Source organism: Festucalex cinctus, chromosome 20 (genome assembly GCF_051991245.1).
Source record: "Festucalex cinctus isolate MCC-2025b chromosome 20, RoL_Fcin_1.0, whole genome shotgun sequence".
Taxonomy (NCBI): Eukaryota; Metazoa; Chordata; class Actinopteri; order Syngnathiformes; family Syngnathidae; genus Festucalex; species Festucalex cinctus.
Genome location: NC_135430.1, coordinates 21611977 through 21630908, shown reverse-complemented (window position 1 = coordinate 21630908; position 18932 = coordinate 21611977). Strand labels below are relative to the sequence as shown.

Sequence of the window (18932 nt, the reverse complement as noted above, 5' to 3'; positions counted from 1 at the left end):
TGCAAGACAATTTCCATCGCTGCAACCTGTAACCATAATAATACGCATATTGTGAAATGTATACCACAAAGTTGTGCTGTGATATTGTAGCAGATTAATAGTAAGTAATAGAGCTGCATATTTTATGCTAATAGCTAGTGATGGGCGAATTCCGATACCAGGTATTGGTTTCAAGGTAATGGTGGTGGTTTATGATTGGGAACTACAAATTAGAATAGAAAATTGACATCAATTTCATGCAATAAAAAACGTTACAATGCTATATTGTGATATACTAAAAGTACAAATGTACTAAAAGTATCAATGTTTGCTATTGATTAGTACTCAAGAGTTGAGGACTCCGACTGGTATCGGTGTGAAAAGAAGTGGTATCGACCATCCCGATCAGATTTAGATTGATGTGTATTTTAGCGATTTATCAATTTGCTTGTTACTATTTTGACTTACCCAGGAGAAGGATTTGGAGATCCTTAGTAAGGAGAGGGATGATCTGAGAGCCAAGATGGAGGACGTAAACAGCCAGCATGGTCAACTCATTTGCACCAAAGATTCACCGGAGGCCGACTTTGCCGTATGCCGAGAAGAACTTCACGCTTGTCACTTCCAGGTACATATCTTTGTTTATGTGTTTTAGATATTCTTTCTGTTGAACAAAGCAAAAAGTACTTTGCTTTTTTTTCAGTATGCAATGCAATTGTGAATAATATTCACATATGCTGCATGAAAAAAACGTCTTTCTACTACTTTACTCAAGCTCATGGATTAAACCAAATCTTAAGAGTGCTTAAAAAAAAAAAAAAGGCAGAGCGATTTTCTTTATTTCAGTCACCATTCTAAGGCTGCACTAATACCTCTGTGGGTTTGTTGGCTTTTTCTATCTGACATCAACCTGCTTTACACCCACATCGACCTACGGGAGGCGTCTTTTTTTTCTGAGTGGGATGTTCTCCTCAAAAGTTGCCAGCTAAAGCAAGGGGAATTATGAGTCACTCGCGTTTGCCGTGTCCACATTTTCCAATCTGGTGGTGGGACTAAACTGGGAAAAAAGATCTGACTCAAGCTTGAGTCACTGACTTTTAAGTTTTCTTGCAGCTCCCATCGATGTGTTTTTTTTTTTTCTTTTTTCTGTGTGTGCTTATTACTCAAAACTGCATTCCTAGTTCCATCATTTGGTCTTCTCTTTACTTCTCAGATGACAACCCCGGGGGATGAAGTAGGAAAATGTAACGAAAATGTCAAAGGTCATGCAGAGGAGGGTTGTTGGTGAAGCAAAACAGTCAGAGATTGAGAACTAGGGTTGGGAGAGTACCAATAGCAGGTATTGATATTGGGCCGATGCCAATAGCTGAAATGTTACATTTGCAATTAATTTGAATTTCAAGCAAAATCAGTAGATGCAGAAATGTAACTGAAAATTGAAATAAACAGTTCAATTGATCTATTTTCCGTATATTTCTTCAAAAAGTCTGTTGCCGATATTCGTCAAAATGCTGATAATCGGCCCAACTGATCATCAGTATATTCCCAATATTGGGATATATAGATAGATGCTCTTCTAAAATGTTCCTCATAGTTTTGTTTTTTTTTGGGGGGGGGGAAGTTTTATGTATGAAATGTACTCGAGGTATCTGTATTTGGTGACTGGTGACTACTCGTGAATGCAGTAGACATGTTTTAAAAGCAGATAAAGATTTAGATCAAGATTTCCTAATATTTAGTGGAAGGTCGTTCCAAAGGGAGGGACTGGCAACAGCAAAGGCTCCATCTCCTCTAAGCCGCCGCCTTGCCCTCGGTACCTCCAATTGAGTCTGGTCTGCTGACCTGAGGCACCGACCGGGCTGGTGCGTAGGGCTGCAAGAAATAAGGTGGGGCAAAATAATCTTTAAAAAAAAATCTTAAAATGAATTTCACGAGTAGCCAGTGAAGGGAGGCCAGGATAAGGGTTATGTGTTCCCTCTTACGGGCACCAGTCAGGAGACGAGCAGCAGCATTTTGGACAATCTGGAGACGATGGAGGGGTACAATCAAAAACTGAGTAGATGTGATGAAATTAAATCAATTGAAATCATGATTTTTTTTTTTTTTTTCTCAATAGTCCACCAAATGCGAACTCTGCATTTGACCCATCACATCGAACACACATTTCGTTTCACCCAGAGAATGATGAACATCAAGCTGCAAAGGTCAAAGTGATTCTTTTCCGTCTCGTTTCTGAAGCCTTCTGATTCTGGTCACAAGACGGACATAGTTTTCCCATTAAGCCTCAATAAAAAGCCTTTCATCCAGCAAAAAGAGAGATACTTAACTAACCACAAGCAAAGCACATGGTTGGATGGATGTTACAAGAGTCATGTGACAACACAAGTTAGTAAATCACACTGTAAAATAAAACCACTGTGTGCCTTGACATGAGCTGACACCAATAAATCCAAAAGTCACACACAAAAAAAAGTTTTCAGAGCTTTTTTTTTGTTTTTTTTTCAGAGATTTAAAGTTAGCGGTGCACTTTGTCATCCTTCCTCGCTTCTGTTTCATGTGCAGGTCGTCTGCTAAGATGCGCCGAGCATTGATTCGAAACGGGAGCGAGCAAATCCGCGGTTAAACCGAGCGGCGACGGACCTCTGCAATCTAACTAGTTGGCTGTCATTAGCTGTAAACCGCCAGGTTCTCATCCAGATTACAGCGGGATTAACATGGATGAACTCAAGATGAGTGTTCTCGAGCCGGTTTAACTTTCTCAACCTCTCCCCTCGAGAGGTGAGCTGTGGCGGGATTCTCGGCGTAACACCGGGATTAAGCCCGCTTTCACCTCATGGATTCCCGTCTGTCATTATGACAGGGGCGACTTGAAAGTAGGAGTTTGCGTCGTGTTTTTAATTGGCTTTTAAAACAACTGTCTAATATCTGTTGAGCTTTGTCAACGTTTTGTTTTTCCGCGTAATGACTGAACCGAGACTTGTTCTCGTCTGCATGCGTGTTCCATTCGCGTTCAGTTGGCAACATCAGAGAAGGAGTTCCAAACGCAGCAGGTGGATCTGGATCTCCTCCAACGGCGGCTGAACCAAGCCCGGGAGGAATTCGAAGTGGCCCGCTTGCAAGCTGAGGAGCAGAAGGGAATGGCTGCCATTTTTAAACACAAATACGCCGCTGCAGTGGAGAAGGTGCACGAGGTGCAAGGGCCGGTGAAGCGTTTGGCCGAGGAGCTGCGATATTCCCGGCAACAGGTGGGGAGACGTTTGATCGGATTGCGTAGTTTTATCAAGTGGGATTAACTCGCGTCATCTTATCGGCAGCTAAGAGAGTCCCAACAAGCGAGGCATTTGGTGCGCCAAGAGCTATCGGAGCTGAAGCGGCGCCACGATGACAAGGTGGGCCAATGGGAGCGCTCGCAAGAGGCCCTCCGCCGACTGACGGACGAGCTCCACGTCGGTCAAAATGCGCTGACCGAGAGCCAGCAAACGGCGGAGCAGTTGAGAAGCCTCGCGCACGGCCTGCGAGGTCAAGCGGACGCACTCGAGCAGCAGGTCAGCTCACGACGGCCTCGTTTTAGATTTGGACGTGTCACATGACTGCACGACCATCCATGTGAGATTAGAAGCAGGAACCTCAGAACTGTCAAGCAGACATGCTAAGCAGTTATCCACTGACACGACCGTATTGCCTTTTGATTTTCCACTCAGTGATTGGGTAGTTTGTTCCCCCTTAATCTGATTTATTCATCCTATTTTGGGCAAGAGTTTATGGACGGTCCATAAACATGTGAGCCGCCCCGTGTCCGTGTGAATGCCGGCACGTGCCACACAATCTTTTTCTGTATTTTATTATTATTTTTTTTTATATAACTACGTCAAGCAACAGATGAATCATCTTTATTACGTAGAAATTTAATTTGGATGAACTTAACTGCTGCTGCCAAGGTCAGACGGGAAGAATGTCATTTTAATCCAATCAACTTTAATCTGTTGGTTATAAAAGAGTTAGGCTGCTGAAGAATGTCTGTATCTCAGGCCCCTTTATTACGCCGGCTAATGACTTTGATTGTGAGGCGCCTATCAAGAGGTTAGGAGTTCTTATGGAGCTTCTGGACGTCACTACTTAGTCTCTGCACTGTGCTTGATGCAGCTTGCCCTGTTGTCAGGATTTACAGGCCAACAAAATAGTGAAATACAGTTGATACTTTAACAAACAAACTCATTTAAAAACACTTCTAGACAGACAGTATAGAAAATGGATGAACAGAAACTCAGCAACTAGATCATCCAGCTGGTTTTGTTTTGTATCATGAAAAGTGTTTGTTTACTATGTTACTATATCAACACGTCACAGATGCAGATGTTCATATTAATTAAGATGCTATAGTTTTGGATGTCATCATAATGCATTGGAATCGTCCATATTGTGTACCGGTACTCGTATTGAATTGACTCATTTCCCACCCCACAAGAAATCTATTCATGCAAATGAGCGCAACACGTACAGTAATCACACATCTCATAAGATGCAATACATTTTGAATCCAGTCTGATTATTAGGTTATGTGTATGAGCATCTTAGACATGGTACGGGTATCAGTATCAGGCCTTATTTCAAGGTACGGCCCCTCTCTCTAGTTGTGGCCAATCAGGAAATAGAAATTAGAACAATAGAAAATTGCCATTAATTTCATGGAATTTTTAGGAAACATGGTATATGGGGACATTGCTATAGGTCTTTCTTTAAAATTGTCTGTTATTATTATTATTATTATTATATGTATCAAAAGTACTAGTGGTATCAGTACTTGTTATCAGTATCAGTGACTACTCTGACGATTACGTACTTGGTATTGGTTTGAAAAAACTGATATCAAACATCCTTAGTGACAAGCCATTTTTACACAACTATAATCAAATCATCTCAAATTTCAAATGAACTCAATGGAGTGCGAACCTCCACCAAAGTCAAACCCACCTAAAAAAAAATAATAATAATCTACACATTTATTTGGAAATTACAATTACAGAATTGAGAAACTGTCCTTAGAATGAATTTCATTTGAGTAGGCACATTGGTTGCAACATGATGAAAATGTGGTGAACTTGTTGCTTTTTTTAAATCCACTATTCTCCTGAAATGAAATCAATTTACGGTAGTACATTTTTATCATGCGCAACCTATCATGTTCAAATGAAGTGAATTCAAATGACTTTATTTCCAGTGTACACTGTTTGCATAATCTTGCTCAAAACAAACCGATAAAAATGTTCTTTGGTGGATCTTGAACAGGGATATTTTCCTTCCCTCTTCTATTTCTGCAGCGACGCATACAACTTGACAAAACACATTTCCAAGGGCAACCTAACAGCGTAGCGATAAGCAACTCTTTGACACGTACTCGCGATGACTTTTCTTCCCGTCTTTATCTCCGCGTGTAGAAAGTCATGTTGGAGTGCGACCTGCGACTTTATCAGCAGAGTCACTCTCACGCGGACGACGACTACCTGAGCCTGCAAAGCCACGAGCAGAAGCTGCAGAAGGTGAGGCCGCCCATTCCCGGCACACTATTATCATCTCATTGAAATAATAATACACTTGCCGTTTTTGAGAGATTCCAAAATGGAGACTCGCACGCATCTCTGTAGGTTGCAGCTGAACTTGACAGTGACAAATATAGTGATGTACTCACCTTTTGTCTTTCTGTGTGTGGGTTTTAGCGTTGCAGTGAGCAGGTGGAGCGCCTTGTGGAGTGTGAAAAGTTTATTCTACAGATGAAATCCGAGCTGGAGAGACAGTAATAATGGCGTCTATATGAAAACTCTTTGCTGATCTCAGTTCTGTCCTTGTCCTTTTTCTCATGCCCTCCCTTTCTGCTTCTGCTTCTTTATAGTCTACTTACCGAATGGCGCACTATAGTGGACTTTATGAAGCATGCTAAATGTAACATCGTCTCTTTAAATCTTTTAATTCTGAGAAGCCGTTATATGGTTTCATTTCTCGTTTCATGCGTTGATTGGGACTTGGCGCTGTTTTGCAATAACCGCTGTGAGATGACGGTGTGTTTGCTCTGCTCTCCTCAGAAACCACCAACAGGCCAGCGTGAAGAAAATTCTTGTCATTTCCCACCGGGCGCACCTGAAACAGCGTGCACAACTGGAACAGGAAGTGGCACAGCTAAAAGAGGAAGTTGCGCACTTCGAGCTCGAGCTTTCAGACAGTCAAAAGGTATTTCTGGGAATAATTAGGAAGTCGAGCCTTTGTTCAATGATATTTATATCTCTGTCCATACTAACTTCAAAGATACTTGTAGTCTAAATGCTAAAAACTTTGCATTTTTTAAGGCCGCAGAATATTGACTTAGCATTATGGGGGGAAAAAAAATAGAAATCATGCACTTCAGACATAATACATGTTTTTTTGGGGGTTTTTTTTTTGTTTTTTTAATAAACAATCTTTACTTAGTTTTCAAACATATTGGTTGGTATAAGGTAGGTCAAATTCTAAAAAAGGTTTTTAGCAAAAAAACAGAAATTACACGCTGCACGCATAATAATAAATCAGAAAAATTACAAATAATTTCAACGCCGTCTTAAAATAATCGTAATTTTTTCCAATTTTTCAGGAAACACAAAAAAATCAAGCCATTTACATCATGAGTATATGATTTAGGGGGGAAAAAAATTGCAAAAAAAATGGTGGGCAATTTTAAGGGGGTGACAATGTTTACGTATTAAGATGAAAATATTTATATAATTTGGCCAAATGCTAAAAAAAATATATATATAGTGTTTTTTCTTGTGCATACCAAAGTCAATATACGGCGCATTTAGGTATTAACATATTTGCCAGTACTGGTATGTTCGAGCCTAAAATACGAAGGAAAAAAAAAAAAAAATACATTACATTTAAATGTACTTGCAAATATGTTCCAAAATTTACTGATTTGCTGGCTTCAATCTTGTTGGTAATTTCCCAAAAGTAGTTTTTTTACCAACCTAACAGGAGGAGTGAATTGAATCTGTTTTTAAATGTAGAAGTAAGGCCAAATGTTCATAAAGGGGAAACGCTAATAAAACGCTAATAGGCACCCGAAGTACACACATCCACGCACGTGCATAAGCAACTCAGTAATCATGTGATTGTCCCATGCCTGCCTGCCAGACACAAATGGTCTTGTTATTAATTAAAGCACCAAACAGTGCCAAAGCTGATGAAATTGACTCCAATTACGAGCTCAATGGGACACTTCATATTTAAATGACTCAACGTGGCGCCTGCAGCCTGGCAAAGTGCCAACTTCCCTGGCAGCCGCAAGCATCACACATGCCAGTGCGTTCATGAGTGTATCCTTGTATTGATTGCACTGGCATGCTGGTAAAAACATTTATGCAACAAATGCATCATCATATGTTGACGTAAATACACGCATTCATCCTCACAAACATGGTGCCCATATGAGCTCATAGTTGTTGTTGTTTTTTTTTCGTTGTCAGCGCAAAACATTTCTTCAGCCTGTGGAGTTCCCCGTAATGAATTTCCGCCCTGTAAGGATATGTATTCGAGCCATGCATTATGTATATACTCCTGATCATTCTTTATCATCACTAACATGTACGTGATTAACACACGAGCGAAGCGCTTTGCATGAACGGTCCATCATGCACATTCCCTCTCAGCTCAGAGCTACTGACCGACGAGTTATATAAATAAATATTTTTCAAGAAAAATCATTTGCATACAACATCATAGTAGATGAATTAATCACAAGTAGGCGGTTCAACTGAACAAGCGACACACTTGAGGACCTGAACTCTATCAGGAGGGAGTAATGTCAAGTGGTTAGGAATTTATTATGCATTCACATACATATTTTTTAACTGCTGAATAGCACATATAGCAACATTTACATATTATGTTTACATATTTTCTTGTTAAGGACCAAACCAAAGAGGACAGAAAAAAATAAAAAATAAATCAGATTCAAATATTAATCGACAAAATAATTGACCCATTCATTGATTATTAAAATAATCATTAGTTGTCCAAAAAAGTGCAACAACGTGAGTGTTAATTTCGGCCAAATCTTGTACTCCAGGGGTGCGTGAATTTCCTCCGGCAGTCAGAGGAGGCGCTCCAGGATGCCAAGCGGGAGGCAGCGAGGAGTCACAGCGAGGTGGACGTTCTAAGGGAGGAGGTACGAAGACTGGAGGACGGGAGACGCAAAGAGGAGGAGAAGCTGAAGAGCGCTGACGGAGAGAAACAGAGTCTGAGCACTCAAGTCGGGCAGCTGAGTCAAGAGCTTGCCCAGCTGCGCTGCAAACATCAGACAACAGGTACCAGTCTCACAATGTCACAACTACTTGCTGTAGTTTATATAAGACGATTGTGCCCTAAACACTTTGTTGACCAATTCCTCATGAACAATATCACCAAAGTTTTCCTTCTTTGCCCCTCTACGAGAAATTGTAAGTCATTCTGCTCTCCAAGCACCAGCCCCTCCCAACCTCAGAAAACAGCTGTTGTCACTTTATGACGTCATAAGGTGCGGACCCACCCCCGCACCACCTCTGCGGAAAGTGAGCATTAAAAACTGTCTTAAGGGTTCACTTAAAGTGTAGCAGCTTCATTTGGCCTTAACACAGGACCTCGAACTTTTTATCATTAGAATGAAATAAGTGTAGTGATGTCATCAATGCACCTTATGAGAGGTTTCGGTGTCATCCATATTTTGGCTGTTATAAGCATAAAATTGAAAAGGCACGTTGTGGTTTCTGAAGTTGGCCCCAAATCGAAGTAGATAAAAAGTGAAGAGGCCTTGAGAATGACTCTTGAGGTACTCCATGTATAAGGTAGAAGTGGTTGTACTGGAATGGCCATCAGTGGTCGTTTCAGATGGTCTTAAACAGTCTTCTCTGAGACTTTAGACTGAAAAAGAATTTGAGATATATATTTTTTAAGTTTGTTTTTAGTTTAGGTTGGATTTCTTGATCAGGGTTTGTCGCACTGCATGCATAAAGCTGACAGGTAGAACCCAATTGGCCAAGATACCATTGTTGATATCAATAGCATCTGCTTTATAGATCAGGATATGAAGTATGTGTCAAATTTCACGCTTATCCAACTCTAATTTTTCCGCATTGGTGGAGGTCTCCACACAACTTAACGAGTTAACTCTTGATCAGCAAGGGGAATTTGCTTGCATTTGCTTTTCTTCCTTTTTTCTCTCCCAACGCCTGCTGAAATGTGGAGCCTTGTCAACCAATCAGAATCACGCCGCACGCAAACTGAAACCACGCGGCGTTCTTTCCTGCCTTATGCTGCGGAAGCTCACTGCTGCTCGCTCCCTCCGTCGCTTATCTCAAATTAGCCGGCAGTGCTACAACCGTGAGATTTGGTCGCACGCCGTCTGCACGTAAGGCCACGAACACGCGCGTGCGAGTGGCGAGAGGTTTTATTTAATGGCTTCTTTGGCGCACGGTAATGATGTGCGCGCGTGCGCGTGCATTGCAGCGGCCTTTGTAGTCGTGTGTCATTGCAGGAACGGCGACGTATGGCTTTTCTCCGGGCACACAAATGTCTCACTAAGAATTAACGTACACATCTTCGGTCATGCCGGGGAAAGCACCTCTCTCGCGCACGCGGCGTGTACGCGCGTGAAAAATAACAGCCATTTTTCCCCCACTCCCACTGCTTTAATTAGCACACGCGCGCTTTCTCTCGGAGGTGCAAACGCACACATCCACACAATCACCTATTGTCCGCCGAGAGATGAATCTGAGGTCTGCGTCTGTGGCAGCAGGCTCGCTAGCTGAACACTGCTCATTAACAAGATGGAGACAGAAAGACAACGCTGTGTGGCTTGGCCTTTGTCTGTGATCAAAACACGCGGCCCCGACTCTTCGCTCAACACAAAACCGCAGATTATTCCGCTTTTATCCTCCGCGCACACAATCTAGCAATACGGGCCGCTTTTGTCATGACTCTAGAAGGATAAATATGTATTATTGTAACAAAATACATGGCATTGTTTACCTGGATATGGCTCTGTTTTGAATGGACTGGGTTGAAGAGTCAGCTGGAGAAATTACTGTTGTGAACAAAACACCTTTTTATGAACATGAGGCCCTTGCCGAACCGTTACGGGAATTTCGTTTTCTTGCTTGATTATTCCGGCAGGTCAGAACTCAGGTGAGCTAATCAGCGCTTGTCTTCAGATGGTTTCTTTTACTGGTGTGCGAGTGTGTATGTATCAATATGTGCCCGTCACTTGATTATCGTTTTAAAATGGAAGTCCACCTAAAACATTTCTTGACAATAATATGTCATATGTGATGTCACTTGTCTAAACATGACAATCTGATTAATATTACATTTGTGGAATATGAGTTCTGAAGCAACATCCAGCCATTTTTATCCATCTCAGGGGGCGGCCATTTTACCACTTGCTGTCGACTGACGATGACATCGGTTTTGTGAAGCTGAGCTGTGATTGGTTGGAAGGCAGCCCCCAATTATTTATTTTTATTTTGAATTTTTTTGGACAATAATATGTTCTATCTGGGGGTGCATTTTACCACTTGCTGTCAACTGAAGATGACATCAGTGTTGCTCAGGGCTCAGCCAATGACCAATCACAGCTCACCTGTTTTGTGAAGCTGAGCTGTGATTGGTTGGAAGTCAACCCAATTTTGTTTTTTGTTTTATTTTGACAATAATATGTTCTATGCAGCGCCACTACTCTAAATATAGTATTCTGGTTGGTAGTGTGTTAGTGGAATATGAGTTCTGAAGCAAAATCCAGCCATGTTTATCCATCTCAGGGGGCGGCCATTGTGCATCATTGCAGTGATACCAATCACAGCTCACCTGTTTTCTGAAGCTGTGCTGTGATTGGTTGTTACCTGAGACCTGAGCATGTCATCTTCAGTTGACAGCAAGTGGCAAAATGGCCGCCCTCTAAAATGGATAAAAAAACAGCTGGATTTTGCTGCTTAACTCATATTCCACAAATATCAAGCAGAATACCATATTAAGAGTTGGCACCCACCTGTGACATTATTAGATATTCAAATGCCTTTTTTTTTTTTTTTTTTTTAATATCTTAAGTAAGTTTTGCTGTGTGGGTGGCTCTAATATGAATATGTTTGACAGCATAAACAAAAATACAATATCCATATTTCCGCACTTTCACTAAAACAGAAATGCAATATTACCCCCCTCTGCGCACGCTGCCGATGCGCATCTGCCTAAAGATGATGAAATCATTATGGAGCGCATACGTGTGCATGCGCCCGTGTGGCAGTCATCCACACGTATGCGTGCGCGCTTCCTTCTGATCCCGATCCCCGGGTGCACTTGTGCACAGGCCTCCCTCCTTCAATTCACCTCCATTACTAGCTAGAATCCCATTTCACACTCTATCGATCCCCAAAACCGTTGTTCACCGGAACCGGCAGCAAACGCTGGAATTTCTCCCCACCATTTCACCGCCATTGTTCTTTATTACACAAAGAGGCCACCCCTTCTTTTTTTTGCGCCGGAGCCTTGCAGAAATATGAATTATAAATGTATAGCTAATAAAACGGAGAAGGAAGGAAGGAGGGAGAGTCATGGAGAGATGGGAAAAGAGTGCGATCGAGAGAAGTGGTTGGTAGAAACATCAGAGAAAATGACTCCTTTACAAGAGTCTATTGATCAGTTTCTATCAAAGGGGGATGTCAGACATGAGATTACCTGGCAGTTTGAGCATTAGGTGCCGTGTGTTATAGCCCCGGGCCCTTGTACCGCTGCCAGAGGATTGTAAATAAAGCGGAGAGGAGAGAGCAAGAGGGGAGTTTGTTGGGGGCGGATGCTTGTGCGAGTTTGACATCCTATACGTGTGTGTTAGTTTGTCTTTGAGAGCGTTGCGCGCGCTCTCTACCTTGTGGTGTATTTGTGTGCATAACAGACACCTATTGGCTTATACCCAAAAGCAGTGTTGCAAGTCGGTGAAACTTCTGAAACGTAGCGAACGAGTCTTGGGAGGCTTTGGGCCGTCTCACGAGAGCACCTCAGCCCGCTCCGAATCCCGCAACAAAGCCAAAGGAAGCTCCTATGAAGCCTTTTGAATCTTTGATGAAGGCCCGGCGCTGCCCAAACACCGACTCTGGGTCAGATGGGTTTCCATCCCTCTCATGTTAAAGGTTAGCGCACGGTGTTTGCTAATCTGACCGTGGATCAGCGATGCCACATGACGGGCTTTGAAGCTCACGCGGAAGCGGTGACGGAACGAGCGGGATCTTCTGGACTAATGTCATACTTTTAAAAAATGTGAAGCCAGGGTCAAAGGGTCAAGAAAGTGTGAGTGGAAGAAGAGCAGAGATCTTAGATTGGGTTTTTTATGTTCTAACGTAGCACGGATACACTAAAAGAAGCTCATAAAAGATTGTAAATCTTACATTATGGACTACTGTTGCAGTGTGTTGTGGAGTCCACAATGTTCTGTGAATTCTTAGTTAAATTGCAGTTGGGAGAACAGTTATCATCTTCTCCTTCATTTTCTTCTTCTTCTTCTTCTTCTTCGAATCATTATTCTCATTATTATTATAAGGAGTCCACAGTGTTCTTGGTTAATGTGCTTATATTACGGCTGAGAGAATAGTTATTATTATTATTATTATTATTATTATTATTATTGTTAATAATAATACTCTAGTGAGGATAAGTGGTTTGGATAATGGATTGATGGATTTTTTATCAGGAGTGTAGCAAGATGAGTACTCAACTCCTGAGTTGTCAGAGATAGCAAGTACCATTACCACTAATACTTTTGATACATAATATTTGCAGTTAACCAATAACACACAATTGAAATTGAAAAAAACAAAAAGGCCAATATATCCCAATGTCAAATTTTTCTTTAAAATTAAATTAAATTAGTGGCAATTTAATATGATCTTTTTTTCCGCTTATAAAATTAAATGAATTTAATAATTAAATAAATAAATACATAATAAATAAATAAATAAATAAATAAATAAATCCACTGGACATAAAGTCCCAAAAGATGTAGTTAAACCACTTCTTGCAACATATTGTGATATCGATTAGCATCACAAATAACGATTCGCCTACTCACTACCTTGAAATATGGCCTGTTATTAGTTCTCGGACATCCTTAATATTATTATTATTATTATTATTATTATTGTTGTTGTTATTCTTCTTCTTATTATTATTATTAAACTGAAAGAAAAATGTGTTTTGTACTTTGTACTTAATTTTCAATATAAAAATTCAACTTTCAAAGTTGCATGCCGTTGAGTTATTAATTTGACCATTTTCTGTGTGCTTGTGGATGTGTTCACTCATTGGCAGCATGGTTCAATTCCCATCCAGTCACAGCGTGACTGTGAGTGTGAATGTTTGTCTGTCTCTAGAACGTTTGAACCCTTTAAATGACTGGCAGCCAGTCCACGGTAAACGTTTGCCCAATGTTGCCTTCCTGCTCTCGCATTTTGGAAATAGATGGATGGCATCACTCAAGTAGCACACAAATGCAGTTAAACAGACATGAAGTCATATCATGACTTCATGTCTGTTTAACTTTTGCTTTGATTTTCCTGTGTGGGCGTCAGGACCACCATTAACTCTGTGAAGATCATTTTTTTTGTGACATAGTGGTCGTTTTCTTTGTCAAAAGAACACGCTGACCATGGCTGCCCAGTTCAATATGGTTAAATTGGCAATAATATTCAAAGAACAGAATGTACCACATAAAACGAGAAAAAGCTCACCTCGCAGACACTGGCTATGATGTCGTCGCTCTTCACATTTGTTGCATATCAGTCCTCATCAAAGTCAAAACTTGGCAGTTAAAATTCCACGTCAAGCATTGCCTTTTTTGATGGCAGGAGATTTTACTTGGGAATTGGTGAATCCAAGTTCCGTTATTTATCATAGAAAGATCTTTATTCCAAATCTACACAGAACAGGAACTGGAACGGGTTTTGGCCTTTCAGGTTCTACAGCAGAACTCATTTTATGAGGCCTGGAGAAACAAATCATGTGCCAACCCTTGCTAAAAAAAAAAATCTGTACCAAATTTTTAAATGAATAACATTGAGTTTTTGCAAGATTTTCTTTTGACCTGTTTTAGAGTATCTTGAACAATAATTGTAAAACTAGTAATCTCACAGTAATGTGCTGTTTATTATGTAATAGGATGAGACAATGAAACGTTTATTTGCAAAGCATAACTACAAAGTGGATTGTGACAAAAACGGTTCCAATGTAGTGCTAGTGTGGTGTTTTTGTGATGGAGCAGTCTTTGCTACTAATTGCTCTGTCCGCGGCCCCCCAACCCGATCTCAAGCTTTCACTTCTCTGCTTTATTGATCACTGAGACTCAAGGCAAACATTCACCTTGAGCTGAACTAGTCAGTGAAGCACACGTTTTAAGATGTATTTGTGAAACATTAAATATCAAATATTTATTAGCGATGCTTCAATTTCTCCAGGAATCCAATTTTGCTGGTGAAAAAAAACATCTTCAAAACAATCAATTAAACATTTTATTCAATGTAGATTTTCACATTTCTTGCTATGCGGTTGCAGCTCTTCAATCAAGTCTGTTTGCCCGTCGCTAACGTAGCGGCCGGCGCTAAAAGCATCACGCCGACGGCTCTATTCCGCATACTCTAATACACATTCATTTTCACAAAGTCAAGGTCCAGCCTGTAAATATTCGGCACGCACACACACACACACACACCTCTGCATATAAAGCGCTCACGCCTCCTCAATATTCAGCAGCCTTGGCCACTGACGGCTGACAGTTTATGTTGTGTTCAGTGAATACTGAATTTAGTGAAAAGGTTTGAAAGACCAATGAGGGAACATTGACTCACAAAACAGCATATACCGCACGCAAAAAAAAAAAAAAAAAAATGAGGAAGGAAATTTGAGAAAAGGTCTGGCGAAAGCAAAGGCGAGCAAAGCGAGGAGGCTGTCCGGTGGTTTATTATGCAGCCACTCAGTGTGGGACAATGAGCTTTTATTGCATGTAGACGGAGGATGGAGCCCCAAAAGGAAAATGATTGAAGGGCTGCAGTAGGAGTGTGAGCACTCGCAGCGTGGTCAGGGTAAAGAGTGCCATCTATTGACGAAGCGGGAGATTGCTTCTTTTGTTTCAGTTATTTGATCACATGAGAAAAGGATGTACAGTTGCACGTTTATATACGTATTTTATTTTTTAGTTTTGTTTTAGTTTTTCAGTTTCCCAAATTTTAATGCCTCTTCTTGCTTCTCTGCCTGCTCAGTGGAGCTGCTGGCAGCGCGTTCAGAAGAGGCAAAGCGCATGGCGGCGTGTCTGAAAGAGGAAGAAGAGCAAGCACAAGACAAAACACGGTAAGGAGCTTCCTCTCATTTCCCATCATCCTCCTGTGCGTGCTTGGTCATCCAAAACATTGAATTCTGTTACGTACGTCACACAATAAGCATTTAAAGTCACTATTGTACAAATTCTCAACTCAACTAGACTAAGTGCAATTTCTGGAGAAATTGCGTGGGAATGCTGAAAGCTGAATGCTCAGATTTGAATGCATGTGGAATGCTTATGAACTGAGAGATAAATTATGAAATTCTAACCTCCTGGTTACTTGAAAAGGCACTTTAGCAACTGTGCCAACGAGCAGTATCAGACACCTGCTAATGCTAATAAGTTATATGTATGGAAGTGGGCGTGGAAAATGATACTTAGAAAAAGTTCACCGTCTGTCCCATTGAAAAGTTGCTTTTTAACGTTAAATTGTGGGAATACTGTAAGTAATGTGGAATCAGACGATAAATACCCCGGGAGGCGTGAATTTTTGAAGCAAGTTGAAATTTGAACAGTGTAAATCGGAAGTATTGTTTGGGAGTTTTTACACGGCAAAAAAAGTGTGGAGAATAAAAATCACAATAACAACACTGTCAAATGTCAGAATAGCTCAATATCAAGCAATGCGTGTATTTGAACGCTCGATGGGACACGCTGGCTGCACAGATGTGAGTGCACATAGTTCAAAGTTCAGAGGCCGAGGCCTCCAGTTGACCCAGACGCGCTGCGAAGCGCTGTGGCGATGACATCAGCAAAATTTGAATGGTTGTGTGCATGTTGTGGTTGCGGCTTTGGCTTCGACATGACCTCGCTGCAACAAGAGTGCAAGAGAAGCTCGGTGAACTTTTTTTTTTTTCCTGCATTTTTTATCGTCAACCGACAATTTAAAAGTCTTTCTAGGTTTTCATTGTGAATTATGACACTTTTTTAAGTTCCAAGCAATTTTAGGTGCCACACGGTGAAACAATCGCTGCGTCTGCATGTTACATTTGGAGAATGGCGCTGTTTACAGTTAACTCGCTATTATCTAATAACTGCAAAGACATGAAAGTTTTTTTTTTTTGTTTCCTGTTTAAAGCAGCAACACCATGCTAATGGCTTCCATGTGTGCAGTGGGAAATCCCCTCCTTTCTCCACGGGATGCCTCCGTCTCCTTTCCCTTCTCGCTTTAACTCTCGTCTTCCTGTCATATGTTTTCTCCATGGACCAATCTATCAGCCGTCCGCTTTTCTCTTTTATTTTGGCTGTTCTGCTGCTGTTAGCATTATGCTGCTAATCGCTCACAAACATTTGTTGTGTGGAAAGAATACTGTGATTCATTGTAGTGAAAAAACAGCTTCCAATTTGCGCTCTGTCCTTTGAAAATTAGATTTTAAACGCATTCATTTGAAATGAAATAATATGGGTCATTGTGGGCATCTCTCTTGTCATCTGTTTTGATACAAATATAATGAATTATTCACTTCAATACTTATATTCAAGCATTATTGTTCGAAAGGGAGGATTTTTGATGTGCTATTTCATAGCTTTGTGTTAAATTTGACAAATGCGCCTAAAAGGTGACCAGTAAGCATTTTCATTGTATTGTTTATTTGAACGGGATAATGCACATTAATGAACACTGACGCAATACCTGCGTAAATGCGCTGAAGTTAGCATAAAGCTAATTTACATTTTGTAGTCCTTTGACAGGAAACGTGAAACATAGAAATTCATATCAACAAGTCATAAAAATTCTACAGTAGTGCGAGTATTGATACCAGGTATCCGTATCAGGCCATTAGCAGGCCTTATTTCAAGGTATCAGTACTCCACTTCCCAGATACCAGTATTGGGCGCCCTCTTGTGGTTGTTTTATGATCAGGAACTACAAATTAGAAGAATTTTATATAATTGTGAGGAAAACGCTATATTGGGTTCCAGTATATTGGTATGAGGTCTATCAGTACTTGCTATTGAGTGTACTCATACTGGTATATTGTGTATTAACACTATTGTGGAGAAATTGCGTGGGAATGCCGAAAGCTGAATGCTAAGATTTGAATGCATGTGGAATGCTTATGACATAAATTGAGGGATAAATTATGAAATGATGACCTCCTGGTTATTGGACAATGCACTTTACCAACTGTGCCAGCAAGCAGTATCAGACAACTGGGAATGATGATAAGTTATATGTATGAAAGTGGAAAGTGATGATATATACCCCGGGAGGAGTGAATTTTTTATGCTCGTTGAAATTTGAAGTATTATGTGGGATTTGTTACGCGGCAAACAAAGTGTGGAGAATACAATTCACAATAACAATAAATAAATGCTTTTGATCTGTTATTTTAACAGAAAAATCCATACCAAAGTAACTTTGCTCTTCCAAAGCTGTTTATGCTCAGCTCCAAATAATTCTTTACAGTCTTGTCATTTTTCATGCTTTGGCCGACGACTGCGTGCGGTTTGTTTTGGCGCGTATGCGTTTGTGTTGGTTTGGAGCCGGGCCGGGCGTTGAGGCTCACTGATCGTCTGGGGCCGGGCAGCGGAGGGAGGTTAGTGGAAATGGTAATCATTTGTTGTATTGATCCCGCTGTAGCCGGGGCAGCTGACGAACACACGCACACACTAACCGACTCGCGTGCGGACGGTGGGCGCACGCTTGTGTGGCGGGAATGGACCCCTTCGTATTGATCCCCTTCACATTCTCTTAGCTGGACTGGACACACACATGCACAAACAAACACATCCACATTGTGCCCAAGCAAGTGCTCACTCAAACTTGATATTCTTATTATTATTATTATTCATGCATTTTGAAGAAAACACATACTAGGGGCCTTTTAAACTCATTTACTCCCCAAAACGTATAAATACGTTCTATTTTAAATATTACCATGCTCCCAAAGATGTCATTATACGTTTTGGCTTTGATCCAACCTCTGAACTGAAGAGAATGCTTGAAGCAATGGTAGTTATTACAAAAACGGCCAGCAGATGGCAGCAGATTATAAGAGATCAAAAGCTCTTTTCCTCACTATTTTAAACAGGTTTGTGAATAATGATGAAACTTAGTCATGTTCTAATGCTAATTGATGCAAAATGGAAACAGCTAGAAATACACTTTTTTTTCCCTGAAGAAAGAAGAGACTTTAATCTTTCTTTTGGTAGGTTCCATGTTTTTATAGCAATAGGACACAATATGCTATGGGCCTTGCAAAATCAGTCCAAATCCAGTAAAACAGCCAAAATGTCCTGGGAGTGAATGAGTTAACATCCGCTGCTACACCAATTAGATCTACTACTGAATTTATTTATTTTTTTGTTATGGCTGTAATTTGCTGTGTTGTCAAATTACATCTCATTAAGTAAGTAAAAGCGTGTTCAAATTTCACCATATGATGTTTATCGTTTTGCCTGTGTATAGTGTCATGACTCGGAGGCTGGAATTGGAGGTTGCAGAACTCAAGAGGAACCTTCAGCAGACCGACATGGATAAAAAGCATGCACAAGCCCAGGTACATTAAAACAAAATCAAAAACTAAATCTAATATCATTTAAGGTACATTGCAAGGATGTCGATTTTTGCCCTTATTTTGTATTTGAATGAAGG

General features: G+C 40.7%; 1 protein-coding gene across 4 annotated transcripts in view; it reads left to right on the top strand.

Annotated features, from left to right (window-relative positions):
• Nucleotides 1–18932, top strand: part of LOC144009098 (uncharacterized) — a 268151-nt gene that overhangs the window by 50444 nt on the left and 198775 nt on the right. For all 4 annotated transcript variants that reach the window (XM_077508606.1, XM_077508605.1, XM_077508607.1 and 1 more), the window contains 9 exons: nucleotides 452–607; nucleotides 2994–3224; nucleotides 3294–3524; nucleotides 5415–5516; nucleotides 5694–5770; nucleotides 6057–6201; nucleotides 8072–8309; nucleotides 15276–15363; nucleotides 18747–18837. In XM_077508606.1, coding sequence (XP_077364732.1) covers nucleotides 452–607; nucleotides 2994–3224; nucleotides 3294–3524; nucleotides 5415–5516; nucleotides 5694–5770; nucleotides 6057–6201; nucleotides 8072–8309; nucleotides 15276–15363; nucleotides 18747–18837 — 1359 coding nt within the window. The remainder of the gene's footprint in view (nucleotides 1–451; nucleotides 608–2993; nucleotides 3225–3293; nucleotides 3525–5414; nucleotides 5517–5693; nucleotides 5771–6056; nucleotides 6202–8071; nucleotides 8310–15275; nucleotides 15364–18746; nucleotides 18838–18932) is intronic.